This window comes from Poecilia reticulata, linkage group LG16 (genome assembly GCF_000633615.1).
Source record: "Poecilia reticulata strain Guanapo linkage group LG16, Guppy_female_1.0+MT, whole genome shotgun sequence".
NCBI lineage: Eukaryota > Metazoa > Chordata > Actinopteri > Cyprinodontiformes > Poeciliidae > Poecilia > Poecilia reticulata.
This window is the reverse complement of record NC_024346.1, coordinates 15,245,963-15,266,809: the sequence shown is the minus strand read 5'-3', so window position 1 is coordinate 15,266,809 and position 20,847 is coordinate 15,245,963. Positions and strand designations below refer to the sequence as shown.

At 39.9% G+C, this 20,847-nt stretch overlaps 3 protein-coding genes across 7 annotated transcripts in view; all 3 read left to right on the top strand.

Annotated features, from left to right (window-relative positions):
* Positions 1-609: 609 nt before the first annotated feature.
* Positions 610-12,399, top strand: pbxip1b (pre-B-cell leukemia homeobox interacting protein 1b). 5 transcript variants are annotated; one of them, XM_008431712.1, is made up of 11 exons: positions 610-712; positions 4,699-4,775; positions 5,108-5,183; positions 6,393-6,466; positions 6,684-6,987; positions 7,723-7,929; positions 8,045-8,068; positions 8,618-8,670; positions 8,928-9,038; positions 9,195-9,285; positions 9,561-12,399. In XM_008431712.1, the coding sequence occupies exons 2-11, from the start codon at positions 4,725-4,727 to the stop codon at positions 11,018-11,020; spliced, it is 2,451 nt and encodes an 816-aa protein (XP_008429934.1). In that variant the 5' UTR covers positions 610-712; positions 4,699-4,724; the 3' UTR covers positions 11,021-12,399. The 5 variants fall into 5 exon arrangements, with proteins under 5 accessions (XP_008429934.1, XP_008429933.1, XP_008429932.1 ...); XM_008431711.1 differs by having other exon boundaries at positions 9,558-12,399; XM_008431710.1 differs by having other exon boundaries at positions 9,195-9,429.
* Positions 12,400-14,743: 2,344 nt separating this feature from the next.
* On the top strand, positions 14,744-18,596 carry LOC103478161 (protein S100-A11-like). Its single transcript, XM_008431713.1, has 2 exons — positions 14,744-16,146; positions 18,145-18,596. Exons 1-2 carry the CDS (start codon positions 16,018-16,020, stop codon positions 18,277-18,279), a joined length of 264 nt encoding a protein of 87 aa, XP_008429935.1. The 5' UTR covers positions 14,744-16,017; the 3' UTR covers positions 18,280-18,596.
* Positions 18,597-20,090: 1,494 nt separating this feature from the next.
* LOC103478159 (protein S100-A16) overlaps positions 20,091-20,847 on the top strand; it is a 6,835-nt gene continuing 6,078 nt past the window's right edge. The window contains exon 1 of the mRNA XM_008431708.2: positions 20,091-20,211. The gene's annotated coding sequence lies outside the window, so the exon portion shown is untranslated. The remainder of the gene's footprint in view (positions 20,212-20,847) is intronic.

Here is a 20,847-nt window from a genome sequence, read left to right as displayed (position 1 = left end):
ACTGCGATCTGAAATTGTCATGGCAGTCTTCTGCCAATGGCTTTCTTCAAATCAACAGATTGTCCCATCTTAGCTATGAAAATCTGCACCTCCTCCAGAGATACCAAGGGTCCTCTTCGTTGCTTTGTAAATTTCTCTTTTTGACAGGCCTGTGTGTTAAGCTGGAGAGTCTTGGTGGGTGTTGGGTCGTGTCCTACTCTTTCCATATTTGGATGATCAATAAACTGAACAGTACTCCTTATTATGCCCAAAGCTTAGGATATTGTTCTGTAACTTAACCCAACAGTTTAATCCCTAAAAGCTTTATCTGCTAAATGCTGGCACACTTTTTTTAAAAAACGTATAATTTTCATTTAATCTCACAATTATGTGCTCGTTTTTCTTTGCACACCAAATAAATCTTAATCACATATCCTTAGGGTTGCGGTAGTAGCGTGACACAATTTAAAATAAGTTTCACAGCGTCCACACCAACTTGTCAAACAACCCATGAGCATGTTTTTCGAGGAAAACTGATACTGGTCTTTCATTGGTTCAGCGCTGCGACAAAGGGGCGGGACTAGAACGACCTCAGAGTGTGATTGGTCAACTGGCGTGTAACTCATCGAGTTCAGACTTCACCTTCAAAGTTCCCAAGTTGGTTGGAAAGAGACTGAACAGCCTGCTGTATCTCTCACATTCTCCGGGGTCTGGAGTAAAGTTCCCCAACACGGTAAGATAAGAACAACCTGAATTTTAATGTTTCCTACTCATTTTCTGTTGTTTGTTTATGTTAGCCTCTAAAGAGCAGTTGTACATTATTCTTCCTCACACGGCACCGCCTACGTCGTTTCACGTTTTCCTGGTCGCTCGCTTCAAAAGGAAAACTTGTTTGTAATGTTTTGATGTTACAGCATTAGAGGAACAATATGGCTACTTTTGGTATTCATCCAGTATGTTGAAATTATGCAAGTCTTTGTCACATTCCAAAAAATATCCTCGGTTTTTTTTTTTTTTTTTAGCTTTTATTCAACTTGAGCCATCCTCTGTTGACATTTCCTGTCTCGTCCGCACATTCAGACTATTATATTTGCGTATTATGAATGCATATCGTGGCTGCTTTGCATTGGAGCCTCTACGCACAAGTTATTTTAGTGTTTGCTTCGCTGCTACCCTTAAAGACACATCCTGTTGTGTCGTTTAATCCCTTGACCTTTTTTGGTCATTTATTTTCCCAGGAGAGTTTCAGATGAGATCCAGCGCTGCGACAGTTGATGTGTTTGTGTGTTTTATTCAAAGGGAAAAATAAATATTTTGTCATCTGTGCATATAATGCACGTAAGGGAAAACATTGAGTTATGTTTATTTGAAGAAGTAAAGGGACGTCAGACGGAGCTGGGAGTTTACTGAAAAGCAAAAGGAAGGCTCCTTCTGTATATAGGGAATACATTTGAGTTTTAACTCTTGGAACTCTAGAATAAATATGCATTTTCTCCGAAAAGCATCAAGCTTTATGGTGCATGTAATCCTTTTAAAACTGTCCTTAGACTAAACTGCTGCTTCTCTTGCATTCCCTGTGGCAATCTTCTGCATGCCCCCCCCCTTCTTTTCTGTCTCTAGTCAATCTCATAGCAGCTAAATTTAGCTGCCATCTATTTAAACCATTCCACTATATGCTCCACAATGCTCCTTGTGGGGCCCGAGGCTAGATCCGGCAGACTTCTCTCGGGAGGAACTGGATTAGGAGACCTAAATTGCGCTGGGAGGAAATTGAATTTGGGGAATGAAGTGTGTCATTATCCTGCCATTGTGGGCATAAGTGAGGTGTCTCTGCATTTATAGATCACAGTCGGATGACGTGGGTTAAAGAAATGATTGTGTAAAATAACAATATTCTTTTAGAATGTAATCTGAGCGCTATCTGTTGAAATCCTATTCCCTCCGTGTTCTTAAAAATACGGCGGACATTTAAATTGCGCTGCTTGGAAGACGTCTATTGAACAAACCAATCACTTTGAAACGAAAGGCGTCTTTAGCCTCCATCTTCAGAGCACTGCAGGCCTTAGTTACCCGAGTCTGTGCCAAAACATTTCTGTGCTAGTCAAAAGCCAGGGTGCCCACAAGGCCTCCTGTGCTCACAAACTACTAATGAAGAACTGAATTCTCCTAAAGCAATAAGACTTCCTGCACACACACACACACACACACACACACACACACACACACACACACACACACACACACASGCCCAGTTTTGCTAAATGTTTGTAACACTTTACAGTAGGTTCTATGTTAGTAGAATGGGTGAGGCTGAATAGCAAAGGCTGGCATCCAAATCCTTCGCTTGTGTAAACAGATGTAAATGTCTTAAAGCTGCAGGCCGCACAGGGATTGTCCTACTTGTCGATTATTTTCATTTTGTAGCTCGGCAGTTTGTTTATGAATAATATTAATACACAAAGTGAGATCTTCTGTAGGCTATGAGAAGTAAACGAAGAATCTGAAGTGACACCTCTTCAGACAGGCTTTCTGCCCTTTTGTTTTTAATAAATCATATTTTAATTGTTTGATTGCTTGCGCGCACGCGCACACACACACACACACACACACTGTTTTCCTATCTTAACATTTTGTTGTTAATCCATTCACTCTTACAGATGTGTTTGTGTATTAGGATACCACTGAAAAGTTCATTTATTTCAGTTCTGCATCAGTGCAGCATGGCATGGAGGCATTGTGGTTCAGCTGAGGTGCTCAGGAAGCCCAGGTTGCTTTGATGCTTTGCTTCAGGTCATCTCCATTGTGGCTTCTGGTTTCTCTCATCTTCCTCTTGACGATGCCTCAGAGATTCTCTGTTCTCATATCTACAGTTAACTTAAGTTTTGCACTGTCCTTTTCCTTCCAATCAATTTTCCATTAACACATTGGACGTTTGTTGCAATCCATTTTATTTTACAGAAAAAGATGTTTGGGTGTTTAAAGATGCTACAGCTAAGTTGCATGTTTCCCAGATGGATGGTAAACAGTGTTAGAATGACAGGTCAGCAGTCTTCCTCATAATTCTGGACAAAAAAAATGCTTTAGCCTTTTTTTTCCCCTAAATTTACCTTATGTTCTATTTTCTGAGAACACACGGAAATATAACTTATTTTCTTCATTAAATTTACTATATAAATGCTGAAAAAGATATCGTGTAATGTGAGTATACAATTGTCACTTTTTCAGTTAATTACTAATTTGATCATTTTTCAACTTCCACCTGTTAATGAATATTGGATCTAAACAAAAATCAGATCCCAGCTTTACCAAATACCAGGTTATATGTTTGGAAAAGGTAGTGTTTAGGAAATGTTTCAACAAACAGGAACACTGCCCTTTTTTAAGGCACTTTGAAAGTGGAAATTCTGAGTCACTGATGCCCAGAGAAAATGTTATCATTTCATTGTTACCAAAAAAAGCTTATCAAATGAGAGTCGTGCATTAAATACTTCCCTTAGCAACTGTCTAGTCAGGTTTCTGTGTGGTTAACTGTTGAGTTTGTCTTAACAAAAAAAACCTCCTGAACGTCTCTCACCTTTTGGGCTGAAAATCGCTTCATCAAATGTTCTGTTGTAGACAGAACAGAATTGCTCCTCATGTTCAAAGTGGAGTACAGAGTGAGGGAAGAGGTCAAATGAGAAGCTACAATCATTTTCACAGCAGGTGTAATGATCCAGTGGCACAAAAACACCCACGCTGACTCCTGAGATTTGCATAATGTCTTACTGTAGAGAAAAATGACCTCTTATTTTAATGAATGCGATTCACATTTGCCTAAAGAATCAGAAGAAATGGACTTTACATTATTAGCATCTAAGAAGAAATTTTTTTTTTTAAAGCTCCCTTTGTGGAGATGTATTTGCTCAACGTTCAAGCCGACTCATTCTCAGAGCTACTTACTTTTTTATTTATTTTTTTGCAGTAAAAACTTTTGTGTTTTCCAAGGACACACATTTGTGCCAAGACTGGCCAAACTCTTATTTCCAGGTTATTTTTCTTCATCACTCCTGTAAAAGTGAAATGGGGGGGGGAAAGACCCGGTTATCATTAATGTCACAGCTGCCATATAACTCTTGACCAGAGGAATGCAATCTCAAGGTTACCATCAGGCTGTTTTTAAAATGATTTTTTTTCCTGTAGAGGAGAGCTAATAAAAGTTTTGACATTATATATATATATATATATATATATATAAAAAGTCAAGGTTCCTGTGCTGGCTTGGAAATTTTTTAAAACTTTTTTACAGATCTAAATAAGGATAGAAGAAGAAAACGGTGTACGGAAAAACACTTGTGTTGCCAGATTTTATTGTCTTTTCATATCATTGAAACGTCTGAATATTTATTATTACATATTTTTGTCGCCATTTTGTCTGTCTATCCATCAACTGCTTGAATTTGTAGGTTTTTAGACGGAGCGTTCTACGAGTAATACACATCTCAAAAGGTATCAAATTTGAATGTGCAGGAAATCTGTTCGGTGTTCATGTCTCACCATGTTTTTGTCAGTAAGTAGAGCGGGCCAGCTTCTTCTTGTACCTACAAGTGGAGGGAGAAAAGCTGAACTCCTGACACATTAAGAAACAGAAGAGCACAGTTTTTCCTCACTCTCCACTCGCTTCATTTCGTGGAACTATTACTAATCACGACATTTGTTTTCAATGCCGGTGTTGTGTTGCAGGAGACGGGCGAAGCCTCTGGGGGGTCATGTCTGGGGCCGGTGCTGCCAACAACAGTTGGACCATCCTCACATCTGAGGTATAATCACTTTGAAATGTTAAGCAGTCGTGTGTGACCTTATTAAACATGTCTCCGGAAAAAAAAAAAAACAGAGCTTTGTCCCAGTTTGTTTCTCTTTCAGGTCACCTGAATATGAATTAGGTTTGTGTCATAATGTTTATAAAACATTTTTAATGTGAAAGTTGTAAAAAGAAAAAAACAGAGGGACATTCTGTGTTATTAATTATGTCAGTAAAATGTTACTTACTGTCAATAGAAATGGTTCCTGAATATTAAATTCACCTTTTAACATGGCAATTTTTTGATGGGTCTTTAATCAAGTGGTAATGACTCTGTCTCCGTCGTCATAGGAGACAGTTGCTGAAACCCTGAGGCCCCTTGCAGAGGGAACAAAGCAGCATGAAGAAAGCCACACATCTGCCACAGGTCTAGTTACAGTATGCCTTATTTATGTGACCTTTTTCTTCATGTCCCACAAAAACATTAATGGGTTTCTGAGGTGTACAGTATATTGGTGAAATGTTAGGTTTTCACCAAACCTGACATTGGATCATTTGTTGATCCTGGTTTTCACCAGGGGACACAGGATCAACAAATGAACCAGGATCAACAAATGAACTGATCCCTCATTTCCTCCCATAGCTTAGATTAAAATCTGAAAAGTAGACCCTGATAAGTCCAGTCAATTTTTTCACAGATTTTTAACTGCTTCAGTTATTAGAGAATCTGATTAACCTGGAATAGTTTTTCTGTCATTACTCTCTAGAAGATAAAGTGATTGAGATGTATAAAAACTTTTTAAAAATAAATAAAATAAAATAAATGTTTTTCTTATTAGAGAATTAGAAACGTGACTAAAGAAAAGGTTTGAACAACCCAAAATGTTTAATCTTTTAACCCTAACTCTCCTTCCCCATAAAATCCTTTGTTTCTTCCTTTGTCTAAAATCACTTCACTAAAACGCTTCTAGTAGCCATCTACCAATCTCAGAGGACAGTGTGTCCTGCTCCTCGCTTTCGGCCATGAGATGCTTAAAGTTTTTCTTGCAAATGCGCAGCCTGTTGGTGACCTTGCAGTGTCTTGTGACATCAGGATCTGCCCAAGACTTTCTTACTTTTTCATTTTCAGGAGATTTGTGGTGAATTCATTGGTATGTGTTGGGTCATTGTCATGCTGCAGGGTCTGGTTCTACTTCAGCGTTAATATTTTTACAGATGTTCTTGCATTTTCCTCAGGCAGCTCTGATGATAAGTATAATTTATAATGGTTTCTGTGATGATAAGATGGTGCAGCAAAGCATCGTGTAAACACAACGTGGTTCTGCAATCTTTTAGTTGAGGGCTCTGTTTTATTTTATTGCCTCAGTCTTTTTATATAAACACATTTCCCGCTCTTTAATGATGATAAAGAACAGTCAAACTGTGTTCTACTTGAACATCAGTTTCCTCTTGTTAATAAAACTAAAGCCATATCCACAATCACTTTGGTCAAAGGTTCTTGAGGTGCCAAAGTTTTACAACAGACTGAATGGTTCCCTTTCAAGAACTGACTGTTAGGAAATGTTGAACTGCTGCTTTAAATGCTTTAAATGCTTCCTCTGCTTTAAATGCTTCCTCTGTTTTCTTGATGAACCAGGACCAGGAGAGAGAAATCAGCCTCCAAATAGCGCAGAGTCTGCAGAAGAAAGACTCCCAGAGGAGGGTTACCGAGTAAGACACCATAACTCATAACACCGTATTATCCTACAGTATCGTGTGCAATGTCCTCTAGCTTTATTTCTATGCATTTCTAACCAGCCGGTAATCATCTTCTGATGCTTCCTATTCAATAATATTCCCGTTTAGAGGGTCACTTATTTTTATTTTGTTCACTACCCACTGACTCGCGAGTTTCAAACTTTTTAAAAACAATAATTCTTTCCTCTAGGTTTCTGAAGATCAAAATGCAGATTCCAACTCAAATCCTCCATCTGTGGATGCCTCTGGCACCTTGGACCACGGTGACGTTGAGAGCAAAGCTGAGGCACCGACGAGGTCTTCCCCTGACCCGGATTCGTCCTCTGACTCCTACACCCTCCTGACGTCTTCCCTGGACGGGCCCCCAGTCTCACTGCTCAGCACAGAGACTCTTGGAGGTGCAGAGTTTTCACCGGCAGAAGAGGAACTTCGACTAGAAGAAACGCTTCATCTGCAAAATAAAGAGGAGCCACACCAAGAGGGACAGCAGTCAGGTAAGTGTTGCTGTGGTGGAAGTTATCCACCACAGCTATTTGCAACTGCCTGTTTATATTAAATTTCTACTGGAATGCTGCAACCTTTTGGACAAATCAAATGTACCTATGACTACCTGTTTCATTTTATTTATTTATTTTTCTTATTCAAATTTTAGTTTTTCAAAGAATACATAATTCCAGGAACTCTAACAAGGTTCCTGAAGTCTTTGAAAGAAAAACGGGCCCACAGCATCACAGATCCTAGATCATACTCAACAGTGAGCAAGAATTGCTTTTACTACTTCCAGCTGAATAAAGGACTAAACTGCTTTGTTGAAAATGACCATAAGTTCATTGTCCTCCAGTGACCTCTCCAGTCACATGATCTCAGCCTAAGGGAGAAAGTTTGGATGTGATAAAACATCCACAGGAGATTCACATTATAGATGTTCAGCTGACAAATCTGCAGCAACTGTGTGATGCCATCATGTCAGTATGAAACAAAATCTCTTACTAATGTTTCCAACATCCCGTTGAGTCCATGTCACAAAGAATGAAGGCAGTTCCAATGGTAAAAGCGTGAGCAATCCTTTCGACATGGCATACGTAATAATAAAGTGGCAGTTTGTATCTCATATCAAAGTTGAGTTTCAGCGTCTGAAGATTTTGTAGTTTGCAGTAAAGCACAGAAACTTAATTTAACAGGTGTCTAAATGTAGCCTCCTTAAAGATTCCTTTCTGTTGTCTGTTTAGGAATTGGTGAAAGGACAGAGGAGGGAGAGTCGGTGGAGAGGAGAAGAAAGTCTCTCCTGGAGCAGATCGGAAGAAAAGAAGAGGAGGAAGAAGAAGTGGAAGAAGAATTTCAGGTGCCCCAGCGAGAGAATGACGGCGTGTTCTCTCTTAACAAATGCATCCTGGCTGCTCTCATTCTGTTGGGGCTCGGCACCGTCTTTTTCTCTGGTGAGCATCACCCATGAACCTGTTGCTATGGTGTTTTAGACTTGTGTCTGATGTCAGAAGCAATGACTAACGAGACTAAAGGAGGCTCTGAGACTGAGGTGTATTGTGCCTGCAGGTGTCTTCATGGACTTCGATGAGGGTAGGTTGTTTTAGTCCTATTGTGTGTGCATCTAAGTAAAGTAATTCAGCTTTTCTTGGCCACGACATGTTTGTGAACATGCACGCAGAATTAAAGGACTTTGCATGGGATGCTTCTTAAAATTCACTTTAAAAGTCGGTTTTGCTTTTCCTTTTGTTTTGGAAGAGGGATGTTTGTTTTATCCGAACATTGATATTAAAATGACGCATAAATTAACCACACTGAATTGTAAAGGATCTTGGACCCTTCATGTCATGCTTATTGGCAAAAGGACTTTAAAAAATTGTATACAATTTCAGGTAAAAAAAACAAACAAGAAAAACATGTATATGTGAAGACTTAGCCTACAGAAAAACAAGATTTGCACATTTTTATCCAGAAATTTGCAGACTGCCCTCTTTTCCCCATTTTAGGAAACTTGATGTTGGATTGGTAACTTTGGGGTTGAGGGGTTATTACTTGTGCAAGTTGGCTTGTTTGCTAAACCTGTGGTGCTTATTTAACAGTAGTCATCCACATTGACTTGACACTTTCCATAATGATTTGCAGAGGGTGACTATACAACAAGGGAACTGAAGGATACGGAAGCACCAGGGGAGCAGGTTAGACGGATGCTCTCCTTCTCTGTTTTTATTGGCGTCACTTTTAATCGCTTTTATCCAATATCAACAACTTGCATTCTCTAACATCATAAAGGTCATAAATAATTACTTTTGAAAACGCTAGCATTTTCTGGGCTGTGCTTGTTGGAAGACCAACATGGGCAGCCTTGAATAGCAGCAGTTCACCTCAAACTTCTGCTTCCTTAGAAATATTTTCGAGATGACAAGACTGTTTTTCTCTGTTTGCGATTTGACAGGAGTGGCTTAGTCCCGAAGCAGCTCCAGGTTTAGATCACAACAGCTCTGAGCTCCTGAATAAGTTAGCTGAAGGGAACCAGCAGATTTCTGCACTACAAGCTCAGCTTCAGGTGTGACTCCATTCTGTCCAGTGCTTCATTTCTCCTTAGTTCATTTTATTTATATATGTGTAAAACAAATGTGTCTTTGCGTAAATGTGTCAGCGAGTGCATAACATGCTCATGGGAGCTTCTTTACCTTTCCTTTTTTTTTTTCCTTCCAACCAGGCACAGAAAGAGGAGCTAAAAGTAGCCAAGGAGCAGGCAGCAGAGGGAGAGGAGCAGCGGCTGCTCTGGGAGGAGGTGGAGAAGGAAAACAGTAGGTTGAAGACAGAGATTGCATCTCTCCCTGTCCTTCAGAAAGAGAACGCCAGGATGAAGAAAGAGCTGGAGTCTGTCCCGGCCCTACAGAAAGAGCTAGAAACCCTGAGATCCACTGTGACAAACTTAAAACTCTCCCCAGGTACAAGAGTTAGGAGGTGAAGGGGATTAGTTACTAAAAACAGGAAGGGAAAGCAGAGCAAGTTTAGTCTTTCTTTTACTTTTCTTGCGGACTTTGTGTTGCTTTATTGTCTTTGGTGTCTCTTCCAGCAGCCAGTGATGCTGATCAGGCCGCCATGAAACACTCTACATCACCACCTAGTGACCAAACAGAAGATGGCAGGCAGGATTCAGTTGGACCACCTGGAAAACAGCCATGGAAGACTTGGGGAGATCAGAAGCAGAAGAAAGATCCAAATAAGGTTAAATATGAAATAAATGACAAAAAACAGCAGAAGGAGAAAGATAAGTCTGTTAGGAAGGAAGGAGATGGAAAAGAGCTCAAAAAGGGAGATAAAATGGAGTGGAAGAAGGGAAAACATGAGCATGGGAAGCTTGAGAAGGACAAAGATAAGCCAGTTAAGCAAAAGAGGCAAAGTGATGAGGCAAGTGCTTGGAAGCAGAAAGAATTAAAGAAAGAGAAGGGAGGAAGAGGAGATGATGGTAGAACCTTGGAGGACAAGGAAGGTAGGACAAAGTGGAAGGAAGACAGAGATCGGAAAAAGGGAAACATTGAGAAAGTACATGAACGTAAAGAATGGACAGGTAAGGAGAAAGGGGAGTGGCAAGGAGGAAAACATCGCGATGAGAAGCTGAAGGGAGAGATGGAGTGGAAGAAAGGGAAACATGGAGGCAAAGAAAAGCAGGAGAGAAAAGATTGGAAGGAGAAAGGAGATAAAAAAGACCCTGAGTGGAAGGATAAGATTGGTAAGGAAGGGAAAGGAAAGGGTGAGAGGAAGCAGTGGGACAACAGCAAAAGCCAGGGTAAAAGGACAGGGACGGATGAGAGGAAAAAGTGGAATGAGTATGAGAGGAAGAGCAAAAACGGGAAAGAAGAGAAGAAATTCAAGAGGAAGGACGAGACTTCGGAACAGTTTAAGATCAAAGAGATGAAACTGAAAGAGAAAAAGCACCATGTAGACTGGGGAAAAGACCAGTCACACTCCCTGAAAAAGAAAAACGACGAACATGAATTTCCAGGGAACCATGGCCACAAGGAGGAGCACTTGTATGGTGAGCGAAAGCCCCATCACACCCACCCCAAGCCCTCCGTAGGACAACCAGAATACTGGCTCCAACAGAGACAACGCCTCCAACACGACCCCAAACCACCGCAGCAGTGCGACACGCTGGAGACCTGCGCCCAGGCGGAGGGGCTCCTCCCTGTCCCGTTATCAGACTTCGAATCTGTACTGCAAACCTATCTGACCAAGATGGAGGAGGCCGGAGTAGATGGATCCAAAACATCGGAGCTCAGAAAGATCGCCTTGGAGTTCTTCAAGGATGGGATGTTTGTGCACAACCAGAGGAGCTTCCAGGACTTTGTGGACGATCTGGCGGATATTTTGGAAGACATGGTGGAGGATGGCGACGAGGAAGATAGTGACCTGGAGGATGAAATGGAAGGGTTTGAAAAGGAAGTCCTGAAAATGTTTTCACTCCCAGGAGGCAGGGAGAAGGAGAAGAGGATTAAAGGTGAATGGAGGAAGGAGAACGGACAAGAACGTGGCTGATTATGATTGGATAGGCTGGAGGACACACTTTCTTTAGGACCACAATTATTTCAATGTGATTATCAGGCAGTCAACCAGCCCTTCTTTGTGCCACTTCCATCTGTTAATACATTTCGCTAAACTTTAAAATGTTACTCTTGCTCATATATTCACTGTATCGCACAGGCTGGCCAAGCTTACAAGTTTTAATGATTTTAACATCTACAGACTGATATTTTTGCCTATCCAGCTTTGCAAATAGCTCAAGACACACCTGTTTGGATGGAGAGCATCTGTTGACATTCATTTCCAATTCCCAAACAAGATCCTCAATCGGATTTAAACGTGGAGTTTCTAAGATGCTTTGATCTAAATCATTTCTTGTGGGTCCGGCTGTACGTCAATAGGGTCATTCTGCTTCAAGGTGAACTTCCATCTGCTGCCTATACATGTTTTTTTTTTTTCCAGAATTGCACTGCATCTCTTTCCCCGTCATCTCAGACCAGTTTTCTTTCCCTGCTGAATCAGGCAGCCCCACACCATGATACTGCCACCACCAATTATGTTCATGGTGTTTTCGGTCTTTTCCTAAACATGATTTTGCATGTGTGTCAAAAAGTTATGTTTTGGTTTCATCTTAGCAGGGCTCCACATGTTTGCTGTGTCCTCTACGTGGCTTTTTGTAATCTGTACACTGAACTTAAGGTTTGCTTTCAAACATTGCTCTCTTCATTCAGTAACGTCTTTAAAATCAAAAGTTTTCATATCGAGATACTTCATATTATGTAAATATATCCAAAAATGCATTTGAATATCTTGTTTAGTAATGTTAAAACTTAAACCTGCTGGAGCAGTTTGGATGTTTTGAACTTAGTTTCTAGAATTATATTTTTTTTATTTATTATTATTTAAACACTTCCTGCTCATACAGCACTGTGCACTGTTAATGTTTACTAAAGCTCCACTTATTGGAGATACAGGTTGTCATATTTCTTCATCACTGTTTTGTGGGTTACTAAACCATTGATATTAAAGCAGGCTTCAACATGGGTTACTAAAGAAAGTTGGATATTAATTTATGTTTGAGAATTTGGCATTGATTTGTATTGTTTGTAAATGTTGCATCCAACTTGTTTTGCATAGAAAAGTATTTAATTGTGTTCTTACAACAGGCATTGTGTGGAAAACAAATGTTGGGCACTTAAGGTACAGGCATGTTCAGCAAGTTTGCTTGTTTTTATGTCTTTAATTTAAATAGGTTGTGTTACTTTAAAATTTGTGTTAATATCTGTATGTTTGCACACTTTCTCGCTGTGGTTCTTTTTGTCATGTGGTGAATTTGAGTTTGGATGTTTCTTGTTGCTTCTATAACGTCAAAGAAAATAAACTTTTTTTTGTGATCTTTGGGTTTTAACTCATCAGTTAAAATAATTTCTCCACGGAACAATAAATGCAACCATCCAAAAATGCGTTTGAAATTTTAGGCCCCAAAAAGAGACTGTGCTCATTAGTTTTGATAATTGTGAAGGGCAGTCTAAAAATCCTGATGATGAATTTTCTGCCTTGTGAGATATGTTAAAATCAACCTTGCTTTCATAAAAGTTGGCATTTAATTTTCCTCTATAAGAGTGATATGTAAATCAGCTCCCTATGTGATCCATAAGCATAAAGGTTTGAACTTCCCCCAAAATATTCATTTAAATTTATCAGTAGTGATGTTTTAGTAAATAAACCTTTCCTTATCTTTTTGACCCTTCAAAAATTCCTGACAACTTTCTTGCTACACACAGAAAACTGCATTCTTGTCGTCCTCCTCACATTAACTTTGGCCAAGGTGAGATCTTGATCTTAAACTCAGAGGAGCCAGGGCTTTTTCTACTGCTGCTGCTCAATTGTGGAATAATCTACACCTGAACACTAGAGAGACTACTGGACCGCCTGCTTTTTAGTTAGAGATGTAGTTTGATCATGTCTATTTTAACTGATTGCATTGTTTCATCTTTTTTTTTTTGTTCCTTTATCTTATGATACGTTTGTGTTTTTACAGTTTGTAGCTTTGTGCAGCACTTTGTTTCAGCTGCCACAGTTTTAAAGTGCTTCAATAGTAAAGTTGGCCTGGCAGTCTGAATGTTTGAGATGAGGAAATTGTTGCCTGTCGTAAATATCTAGCTTCATTATGAAACACAAAGAGATTAAATATTTCTGATGAAATGGATCCAGTAGTGGGATAGTTGACTGTGATAGTTGTCTGTGTTGCCTTGCAGCTTTTTGGCCTGTGGTTCAAATGTCAGCGGTGAATTTCTTGTGTTCTTCTCCAGTTACTTTGGTTTCCACTCACATATTAACAACACATGTGTCAAGTCAATTATTGATTTCTCATTGTGTATGAATGAGCAGCCTTTTGTCTCTGTGATGGAATATCCATCGGTCCAGGAAGTCGTGTTATCTCTGCCCTGGTTGAACTTTTAGAAACCTACAGTTTATTTGCAAAAGCATACACACCCCTTGTAGTTTTTTTTCTATTTTATCAGATACCAACCAGATACCAGTTGTACTATTTTATGTTCAGGTGCAGCACAAAATAGTGTATAATTGCATGGTAAAAGGAAGAAGATACCTGATTTTTCCCATCTACAAATCTGATCAGATTTGTGTACATTTGTAATCTGCCTTTGAGTCTGTATAGACACACATTGCAGTGCAAATAGTATATTTCTCTTTGTACATGGAGACAGATTTTTAACATTATTCTTTGCAAAACGGTTCAGATTCTGACTCGAGTCTCTTGCAGCTGTGTGATAGGTTGAACGCAGCTCTTTGGGATGCTTCACACTTCTCCAAAACTTTCTCCCTGCTGCGTCCCTCGGTCTTCACGATGCTGCTTATTCACTAATGTTCTCTTACCATCGTTTACAGTTAATACATTTTAGCTTTTAGACGAAAAATACGGGAAAAGTTTTAAGGGATATGAATACCTTTGCAAAGTACTGCAGTTATTTTATTTATTTATTTATTTTCAGGAACTCTCTAAATTCACCCCCAGCATAGTTTCCCAGTGGAAATATCTTGATGAACCATTTAGTTTTGCTTTCCTCTTCCTCTACAGCAGCTATGGGAACGTAACGAGGGCCGTACGCTGCTATTTTAGGTAAAAAGTGATATAGATGTGCTTGTCTGCGTAACAGTCGTTCCACTGAGATGTCAAAGCGATGTTTGGGGATATGTGGATGACAAAGCCAATGTGCTTGTTAGGACCAACTTTCTTCCCTAATATGCCAGTTGTGCACATCCTCTTTTCCAAGGTGAAACCCAAGTGCCTCGTTCCCAACAGTTTCTGGAGCCCAGACTACATGATCATCGGTGATAAACTGCTTCTGGTTTTCTCTCCGCTGCATTCTGCTCACAGCTTTGTGGACGTAAAAAGGACCGTGTTTTGCTTTAACTGTGTGAATTCTCTTAAAAACTACCCTATGTGCTTGCACGCATTTTTTTTGCTCATTTAACTTTTGTTGTTTCAGTGCTTATTTACGGCCTGTTAATAGAATAAATGTTGGTGTAGATTTCCAGTCATCCTAGACAAAAAAAAAAAACCCTAAACGTTTAAGTAGAAGGAAACTATAGAGTTCTCCTGTTGCTTAAAGATGTCCTACCTCCTACCCAAGCAGCGTTTTCAGTGCTGAACATGGGCTGAAAGAATCAGAATTATAAGTTGTGATCAGAATAATCATAGTAATAGGAACTTCAGGACGGTAAAGTCATTAATAGAGCCATTAACAGGATTAGTCAGTACACCTACGCACTTTTCAACCTCTGATTTTTGTGCCAGTAAATTTCCTTGACTTCCACTAAAATGACTGCAGATGGCTAAATTGTGGCAATATCCGAAATTTAAAGGACTATAGCATTTAAATTCACAATCAAAATAAGGATAGAGAGAACAGAAGAGGCATGAACTTGGAGTGAGGCACCTTCGCTCTGTCACAAGAAAACTGACGAAGGACTCGTTACTAAGATCCGAGGTGAAGCTGTAGCGCCGCCTCTCTGTGGAAGCCAAATTTGGGCGTCAGCAGGTGCAGGGCTGCGCACACTCCGATGCTGATGAAGAGAAATATCTTGTCGCTCTCGGATCACTCTCGAGCCTCTCCTTGGCCTTTGAATGTCCTCGTTTGGACCGAGAACCGAACTCTTAACAGTGCAAAAGGAAATCTTGTTGGATAAGTAGGTTTTTTCTACACCTTGGGTGTGTAAAAGGAAATAAAAAAGAAAGTTGCAGGAACTCTAAAGGAGATTTAGCAAAAAAAAAAAAATGTAATGAATAAAAACTCACAATCAAATCTTAAACAAGTTGATCAGGCTTGATAAATCTGATTGGGCTGAATTTATTTATCGGATTGGTTCATACTCTACTCAGAAGTCGCCCATTCTTATGCCATCATGTGCTGAGCACAAGGACAAAATAGGAGTTTAGGAAACTGTGTTCATGGTACATTACATGATGGATGACAAAAACGTCTGCATCATAATCCTCACATTAGAAAAGGGTTTAACAAGCTCTGAAACATCATCAGTGGGAAATAAAAAAGCAGACTAATGTCATCCTGAAGGCCTTCTACATAAAGTCTCACGGTGAAATGTCTGCATAAGGTCGTATTTCCAATGGTTCATGTCATTATACATGTAATTAATAATTACCAAAACCAGAGACTGGTTACACAGTTGTGCAATACAGAAAAGCGTGAATTGTCAATGGAAAAAGTTGAAAGGCAATCATTTAACTTCTTTACCAGGAAAGCTTAGCTTTAAAAAGACTGAGAAGCTTTGGTACATCACACCAAACACTCTCCTGAGGAGGTGAGTTTCCACCTGTTTTATGGAGGCAAACATTGTTCTGTACATTTGCTACATTTGTGTCATTTGCTAGTTTTCAAAATGTTTTACTATTATCACTGAGAGCTTTTCTCTTTGATTTTAAATGATTACCCTAAAAACGGATCCATCCGTCTGACATTCAGCCCGTAATGGAGACTGCCATCGGTGTGCTGGTGCCCCAGTTCAAGGCGTACGCTGGTAGAGATGGTTCCTCTGACACGCTGAGCAGGGACGAGTTTCAAAAACTGGTCAAGTCAGAGCTCTCCAGCTTCGTGAAGGTAGCAGAGGAGCAGTGACAAACCGAGGTTCTGCTGAGATGTAACGGTTTCATGCAGCTGCTTTGTAAAGTCTGATGTGATCTGCTTAACTTCAAATGTTTCCCCTAAAAGGCTGAGGTTTTGTAGTGGATCAAGAATAGCTAAAAAGTCGAGTCAGGATGGCACATGTTTAAGATGCTGCCCCTGCCTCTCAGTAAACTCAGAGTTTGACTAGACCACTCCAAAACATACATCTTGTGTTTTCTGAGCCGTTCAGAGGTTAACTTATTGTTCGCAAACTGATGTCTGGATATTCTGCTTTAGGATTTTTTTTTTTTTTTTTTTTTACTGGAGAGCAGGATGTATTGTTCTGTGAATTGCAACAAGTCGTTTCAGGTCAGACATAGAGGAAAACACAGCCTCCACAAAGTTTCCCTTTTGTCTTGTCAGACCACAGAATATTTTCTCAAAAGTGTTGAGGATCCTCAAGGTAGTTTTCAGCAATTGTGAGAGAGGCCTTTGATAAGCCAGGGGCGGATATTGGTGGCTTTTACCTTGGAGCTTTTCCATGAATTGTTGAGTCTTTTTCTTATTAATGTTGATGAACACTGACCTTAAATAAAGAAAATGATGTCTTAGTGCTTTAGATGCTGTTTGGGTTATTTAATGATGTTTGAAATGAGTCGTTGTAACTTTTGCCAGAAGGTTCACTGTTGTTCCACATTTTCTCCATTTGTTGGAAATGGACCTCAGTGTGATTTGTTGAGATCTTTGTGCCTACTTCATTTTGTTCTACAGCAAACAAGTGATTTGTTGACTCTGCAAATTGGATAATTGGATAATTCTGTGTTTGACGGAACAGAAAGTTTTTGGGTTTGAAGAAGGGAGCGATGACTTTTCACCGTGGTTCGGGTAAACAAAAATGTTTTGAAACAAGTAGGCATGATTAAAAGCAAAAGCAGAAGAATTCATGAAGGTGCAAATGATCTCTGTAGTCCAAAACAACAACCTTAAAAAGCTTTCCCAGCCAGCACTGCTTCTTGATACTTTTAGAGATTTTTCTTAAACATATTGATGAAAAATGTGTGTGTTCTCTTAATTCTTTGTGTTTTTGTTTGTGAGCTGACTAGATATTCAGAAGCATTGACACCATGTTTGTTCTCATGTTTTGAGTTTTCTGGTTTCTGGCAGTGAGCTCTGGATAAAGTCGATCATAAGACTTCTTCTTCCCCTGCGGCTGCATCTCGTCTGTGTGTTTTGAACGCCACGATTACCGTCACATTTGAGAAGTTACATTGTATTTCGGCTTCATCCTTCAAGACACGTGTCCATGCCCATGTATGTTGAACGTCAACTTTGCAGTTTAATCAAATGAAACACATGAGAGGAAGATTGTGTGCATAACAGTTATTTCATGGTGGGGAAGTCAAGCCTTAATGGGCGTCATCTGACTGCTGTGGTCGTCATCAATTGCGTGAATCCCAGCCATGACATTCCATGCAGCGTTGCACGGTTTCAACGAAAGGAAAAAAAAAAATTCTTATGTATATAAAAAAAAAAAAACAAGCAAAAACAATGAATTTCAAGCTGAAAGAACTGGCGTCGCTCTCCTGCAGGCACTCGTGCTGTAAGACTTTCTGTTCCTTTCGCTTTGCATTCCTAACAAGAATGCCCACTGACAGAAAGTAGCTCTTTGTGAGGCCTAACAGAGGATACAGGGCTGCCTTTTCCAAGTGTGGAAAATTCCATGAGTTTCCTCTGCGTGCAAAGCTGAGATCATCCACAGCAGCCACACGGTGGTGACAGAGCCAGGGAGTCCTGTGCCAATCCAACTCTGCTGATGCAGCATGTTTAAAGGCTTTTCTCCTCCTGATTGCCTGTGCCAGTGGCATCGCCTTACCTCTAACACTTTGTCCACTTGTGAGGTTTTTTTTTTTTTTTTTTTACAAGGTCATCTGTTGGCTGTCAAGGTTGTGCTTTGTAGTGTCTCACACATGTATTTTCCTGTTTTTCCTGCAGAATGCTGGCGACCCTGCTGCCATTGACCAGCTCATGAGCTCATTGGATAAGAACAATGATGGAGAGCTAAGCTTCCTGGAGTTCTGGCAGCTGATTGGGCATCTTGCGAGCAAGCGTGGGGGGCTCAGCCAATAGAGTGCCCTTAAATACTTTTTTTTTTTAAAGTCTAATGTGTGCTACTGAACTTTCTGTGTGCCATGGAAGAAAAGGGAAATCCTCCAAAATGGAAATCACCTCAGCCAGTTTCCTCCACTTAAGAGGCCAGTGAGTTTACTGACTGCACTAACAAAAGAAACCGTTTAAATTTACTCAGTAAAATTGATTTTTGACATTTTGCAAAGCATTTTAGGGGTAAATCCTTATTGGTATCTTGGTGTTGAAAATATGTAAAGCTGCCAGCTAAAACTTTTTTAAAAACATAGCTTAAGAGTTAATAAAACTCTAAAGATTAAGATAATTGTGTGTGGTTTGTCCTCCCACATTAAAAGAAACAAACAAAAAAAGAAATGTTTTGTGGTCAAGGTATAAAATGTCACTCAAATTGTGTCACCAAACTAAAACTGAATACAAACTTTTAAAGACTCAAAGTTAAACTCACCTTGCTAGTATGTTCGACTTTTAATTTGAAACCTAGATTACAACAAACTGAAAATTCTTACTTCAGTACAAAAACATTGTTGGCCACAATTTGCACTATTACGAAGCGGATATATATAAAACATTCCATGTGAACATATCAGTCTTTCTTCTCTCTGCAGGAGATTTGACAAGTGAGAATATGTTTGAGTAAAGTAACATCTTGTGTTAAATTTAAATCAAAATGTTTGGCTGGGATTTGTTGCAAAAAACAAACAGGCTACTTCTTAGCCATAGTGAACATTGGATTCACAAATGTATCTGATTTAAAAAAGAAAATGCATAGCTTTATTGGTTGATGTTTATTATTACCCTCCAAAATCTATCAGAAGGCGTAACACGTTACGATGCCACTTTTTTATATAGGGGTTGAAATGATTTTGAGATCTTATTTGAGTTATATGATTTAGTTCAATGTAAAAGGGACACTTTACAGTTTTCTATGTGGAAGTCTGGACTGTATTGACCAAATTTGGTTCAAACTCTTACATGTAGATGTATTACAACTCAACTGGGTCATTGACTCTTTCAGATACAACTTATTTGAATTTGAACCTGTCTGTGTTTCATTTGTGAAAACAGGAACAGCCTACAGATTGAGGCCCAAGTGAGAAACATGAAACGGTCAAGTCTTCCCTCTCTGTCTGCGTACTAGTTGACAGAAGGAGGGCGGGCATGGGCCGGCTACTGAGACAAGTCTCAGTTGTACCAGAACCAGCCTTTGCCATTTCCCAACACACTCACACACTCACTCCCAGCTACATGTGCTCACAAGCAGGTCATTAAAGCTACTGGGGTGGGAAAGCATTGTCTGAAAAAGCCCTGTGTGAGCGCTCTTGGCTCTGTTGGTTCCTGGAAAACATCACCTCCCTCTCTGCCTATCCAGGACTGAGAGGTGTGGTGGTGACGGAATGAGACAAGGACTTCATGTTTGAAACTAGAAAAAACAATTCAATTAAATAAATAATGGGGGGAAAAAAAACAAAAAACGCCTGTTTATGTAGGTCGGTTTATTCCGAGTTTCAGGGTGTGGCTCGAACATCTGGAACAACTCAAACATGCGCGCGCACTTGGTTTTTACATATAAATAGATATGCAATGATAAAAAAAAAATACATAAATTGTTTTGGATTTATAGGGCAGAGAATATTCCGTGAGTTATACTAGTTTTTTTTCTTCTTTTTTTTAACGAAAGTGTTGCTTGAAACAAGAGTTCGAGCTTCGCCTCTTTCCACATTCCTCCTCTCTCAGGCACACGCCCTGTGACAACGAAAAAAAAAAAAAAAAAAAAAAAAAAAAAGTTGGCTGACAGTGGAGGTTAAATCACGGAAAAGATATGCGCTGTTGGTTAATCTGGTGAGGGGGATCTGGAAGAAGGAAAGAGAGCAGCTGCTGAGAGTTTCTGTTCACTTCTTGTTTCCTGCGCTTTAGGTGAGTCCTGTTTTCTTTTGGAGCTTTCACGCCGCGCAAAGCTTTTTCTAATTAAAGCAGCTTTAAGATTCCAGGCTGCTTTTTTTTTTTCTCTTAAAAACTCAAGAAGACCATCTTCCTTGGGAGTGTCTGTTGTGGTGAGCGCCCGGGTTTGTTTTCCCCTCGTTAGTAATTCAACTCCAATCCCTTTTACACTTCCACAGAAACCGGACTCTCCACTCACCCTTTCTTATTTATTTATTTGCCGCCTGTGTGTGTCACTTCTTCCTCCAATCGCTTGACAAATTGTCAAGATTAGTTTGAGACTTAAACGAGAGACACCGTGCACCGTTACCGCTATGCGCAGCAGCTTTATCAGAACCGTGTTTTTTTTTTTCCTTTTCCTTTTTGGCACACGTGCGCCCAGTTCCTAAAACGCTCATATGGTCTTCGGTCTAGATCCGTGTAGTCTCTTATCAGCATGAATTATTTAGTTTTTGATAAGATAGAAACTCGTATAGCCCGGGTCTGGTGTAGTTAATGACGCGGAGGAGGCCAGTGACCTGACTGCTGACGGGGACGAGGTGGGGCGGTCACACCTTAATGAAACAAACCCGAACTGGGTGGAGCGGATCAGTCTCTGGGATTGATAATCCT